The sequence below is a fragment of the Syngnathus typhle genome, linkage group LG16, assembly GCF_033458585.1.
Source record: "Syngnathus typhle isolate RoL2023-S1 ecotype Sweden linkage group LG16, RoL_Styp_1.0, whole genome shotgun sequence".
Lineage (NCBI taxonomy): Eukaryota > Metazoa > Chordata > Actinopteri > Syngnathiformes > Syngnathidae > Syngnathus > Syngnathus typhle.
Genome location: NC_083753.1, coordinates 10,488,106 through 10,492,548, shown reverse-complemented (window position 1 = coordinate 10,492,548; position 4,443 = coordinate 10,488,106). Strand labels below are relative to the sequence as shown.

The following is a 4,443-nucleotide window of genomic DNA, read 5'->3' as shown; positions in this document are numbered from 1 at the left end:
CTGACTGTCTGCTGTTTGCACACTTGCACCATTTTTGCTCCTCTTATTTATTATGTTATTTGTTTATTTATTATTTATTCATCACCTTTATTTATTCTTTTTTTGTGCTTACTTGTTTACTTGTATGTATATTGTGTACTATGTCTTGTCACCGTGGGATAGTGGGAACGTAATTTCGATTTCTTTGTGTCTTAGCTTGTGAAGAAATTGACAATAAAGCAGACTTTGACTTTGACTTTGACTTTGAAATGAACTCAACAGGTATTTTCCCCTCATCAATAATGAACATATTAATGCTTTTAAATAATTCATAATGCCACTTATATGGATCGACTTAAGCTTTTAATAACGTGCGTACCTGCGACGCGTGATAGGCTTCCCAAAGTGACAAACGATCCACGGGCACTATGACCCAGCAAACAGTCTGGACCATCATGGAGACATCAGTTGATGTCACAGACTGTATAAAAAGCACCTCTTCGTGGTTCGCCTCGTCAGTCACCCTCTGCGGGGGTCCGAGCCGGAGGCACGCGTCTGGAGAGCATTTCACCTTCCATGCGGATTATGTCCCTCACGCGTTGGAAGGGCAACGCATCATCACCGTGCGCAGTCACGATGAAGAGTGGTGAACTATCCCCGCAGGGTGTGGATTACAAGTGAAATAATTCGTGCCATGGCGTTAAGGAGGCGACTTTCCTCGAATTCTAACCTCAAGTGTGGGACGGTGGACAGAATATGAGCCAAGAGTTACTGGAGAAGTGATGGAGGGCGCCGGACAAGTCGAGCCCACCCAGTTGCCGGCGAACGCCTCCAACATCAGCCAGCCTGAGGATGCGTCTGAGGTGGTTTGGAGCGCGCACAGCCTCGCCTACCAGATCACCTTGGCGTCGCTCCTTTCCGCCATCACGTTGGCCATCAGTCTGTCCAACGCCTTCGTCATCGCCACCATCTCCCAGTCCAAGAAGCTCCAGACGCCTGCCAACTTCCTCATCGCCTCGTTGGCAGTCACCGACCTGCTGGTGTCCATCCTTGTGATGCCCGTGTGCGTCCTCTACACGGTCACCCACGAGTGGACGCTAGGCCAGGTGGTGTGCGACATTTGGCTGTCGTCGGACATCACCTGCTGCACGGCGTCCATTCTCCACCTGTGCGTCATCGCCTTGGATCGCTACTGGGCCATCACGGATGCGGTGGAGTACTCCAAAAAGCGCACGCCGGGGCGCGCGGCCGGTATGGTGGCCACCGCCTGGGTGATCGCCATCTCCATCTCGCTGCCACCGCTCTTCTGGAGGCAGGTCAAGGCGGACGAGTTGACCAGCTGCAGCGTCAACACGGACCACATCTTCTACACCATTTACTCCACCTTCGGCGCCTTTTACATCCCCACCCTGCTGCTCATCGTTCTCTACGGTCGCATCTACGTGGAGGCGCGCAAACGCATCCTCAAGCAGTCCCCCAAGAAGAAAAAGAGGGTCGCGGGCAAGAGGCTCACTTCGGCGTACTTGACCACGGGCTCCCCCGGCTCGAACGCATCCACTAGCCCCCTGCAGGGCGGCAGACACGACGCGCCGTCCAGCGACACCAACTCGTCCACTAGCGACAACCAGGTGAAGGTGACTCTGTCGGACGCGGCTCTGGAGAAAAAGCGCATTTCAGCGGCGAGGGAAAGGAAGGCCACCAAGACACTGGGCATCATTCTGGGCGCGTACATCGTGTGCTGGCTGCCCTTCTTCATCTACACGCTGGTGGTGGCCGCATGCGACGCCTGCGTCATCCAAGAGCTCTTTGACTTCTTCACCTGGCTTGGCTATATGAACTCGCTCACCAACCCCATCATATACACCATGTCCAACGAGGACTTCAAGAAAGCTTTCCACAAACTGATTCGCTTCAGATGCTGCAGAGGGTGATCCTTTAAATGATTTTTCATGATTACGAATGTGAATAAGCAGATGCCATAAATTACAGTTCAAAGCCATGGCTTATATTGAATATGTCATTGATTGCCTAACCTACAGGGGAAATCTGGATTTAATAATAAAAAAAATATGTGGTCATCATTGTAGGATAACTGCTGTTTTCATGCATAAAAAGAGACAAAAAGGCCAAAAACATGCTCAATCCAATAGATCTGTATATTAAAAAAATCTGCCTTAATAAAAATAACAATGCTCACTTTTGTTAGGATTACTTTAACAGTATTTAAATTATTTGATAAAACGTATTTATTCCTCAATTTAATTTTCGTTTTTTTTTTAACTCATTATATTCATATTTATTTATTTATTTATTGATTGATCATATTCATTTTTATTTATTGCAGTATTATTTAACCCCTTAATGGGAAATTCACCATTTATCATTAGCATCTTATGTGTAATAATTGTATTTATTTATTTATTAATGAATGCAGTGTGATGGACTCAACTCACACTTGGTTAACTAATTTATTGACACAAAAAAGTTTAAATATTACAGCCGTCAATAATATACATTTTAGCCCCCCCCAAAAAGGCAGAATTTTAACTATCTTCTATTGGAGCTCATTAAATCAGGGGTGGCAAACCTGTGACTCGTGGGCCATATGTGGCCCGCAAAAGCTCTCCATTCTATCTGCCATGTCATTCTAAAAACTAACAAAACCTCAGAGGAACTGTCATGAAACACCTCGAAACATTTGACCCTTAAATGTTCATAATATAAAAGAAGAATAAGAAGGTTGGACCATTGTATCAAACCTCATCACCAATGGTCTACTCAGAGGAGGTTGTCCACCCCTGGATTCGATGTGCGGTGTATCCTCATCGTAAACTTGTCTCAAGCTTTGCACAGTTGTGAACCAGATGTGTATGTGTGCGTATTTTCAGATCACTTTTGATATCATGCTTCTTATGTTTTCAAATGTCACACAGATAAGCTGTGTGGGCTGCTATAGTGTGTGTCTGCAACGTGATGTCTGACCTACACACACACACACGCACACACGCACACACACACACGGACACACACACGCACGCGCACACACATACACGCAAATGGGTGTCATCTCTTTCCTCTCAGAGATGCTGTGCAATAAAGAAAAGTATTTCAAGTATTTCTTTGGACTATTTCGTGAATTGCTGTGGGGGCGCAAGAGAGAGAGGATGCATTTTACTTTATTTATCTTGACATTGAAATACGTGTGGCATCTGCTCTTGGCATGTTAAATATCTCAGCAGCTTGTGGTTTGCCCAACCTTGTACTCCAGTACATTGAAGAAACAACAACTACGAGAAGCAAAGTTAGCATACATTTGCTATGGTAGCTTACATCACCCTGTTAAGAAAAGCTACTCACAATGCCAACACACACACATGCAGACGCACTCACACGTACATGGGAAAACACAGACGTGTCATTCGACCGTTGCTGAATTTTTATATTCACAGTGCATGTGAACAATGAGCAACAGCATTTTGGGATTTGTCCTTAAAGTTATATGCATTTTAATACTGGATATTCTACACAAAGATAGTAAGATTTAATGCCTAGATTATTAATTTTTGAACAGATAAGACCACATACTGTTAGCAGCAAACTAAAAATTTCATTATCGTAAACATTCAATCTTATATAACTTTAATGGTATTACCAGAGATTCTGCAGCATGGCGTTTGTAATATGAATGGGATATAATAGTCATTAGAGACTCTTTATGAATGGGCGATCTGACAAGCACTTTAATTCATACGTTTACCATAATGTATACAATTTCAGAATGAAAAGCTTTCTACGTCCTTGTTCTTTACATTTCCGAAGGGGATTGTTGAACAATACTGACATTTATTTTCAAGGTTATGCGATGAACTAGTTTGTGCGGCGGCATAAGGATTCGCCATCAAAAAGCACGATTTTGAATTATATCATCTGCCTCATGGGGTGTTGTTTAAAACTGATATTATAAAGTTCAGTATAAGTAGGGATATAATGTACTGTGAATGTCTGACAAGCAATTTCATACTATATATTTGTTGGGCACATTTTAGAAAAACAATGGCGATCATGCACATACATATTCAAGCCTGTTCTTTAAATTTATTACCTCTAGTTCCCCAGCAGGCTGAGTCAGTATAAGCGGTATAAAAAAAATGATGAACTATGAAAAATAAAATCTGTGTCATGCGCTGTCATCTGTTTTTCCCAAAATATCTACACTTCAGCCTACAGGATCTCCACTTGAAAATTGTACAAGAGGATGTTTGCGTTTGCTTAACTCAGCAGGTCGAGCACAGCACACAAATGCAATTTGCAGTTCATCTGACACAAACAGGATTAGTGACTAGCAATGAAGTTTGGCTTGCATTGCTTTTCTGATATGTTGAGCTAAGTATCTACAGTGATCCCAGGACACAGAAGCTAAGAAGATCCACCAGGAACCAAAATACCTGCTGCATCTGGTGAAGT

General features: G+C 43.5%; 1 protein-coding gene across 1 annotated transcript; it reads left to right on the top strand.

Annotated features, from left to right (window-relative positions):
- Window positions 1-369: 369 nt before the first annotated feature.
- On the top strand, window positions 370-2,058 carry htr1b (5-hydroxytryptamine (serotonin) receptor 1B). The gene has a single exon (XM_061302088.1). It carries the CDS (start codon window positions 762-764, stop codon window positions 1,908-1,910), a length of 1,149 nt encoding a protein of 382 aa, XP_061158072.1. The 5' UTR covers window positions 370-761; the 3' UTR covers window positions 1,911-2,058.
- Window positions 2,059-4,443: the final 2,385 nt, after the last annotated feature.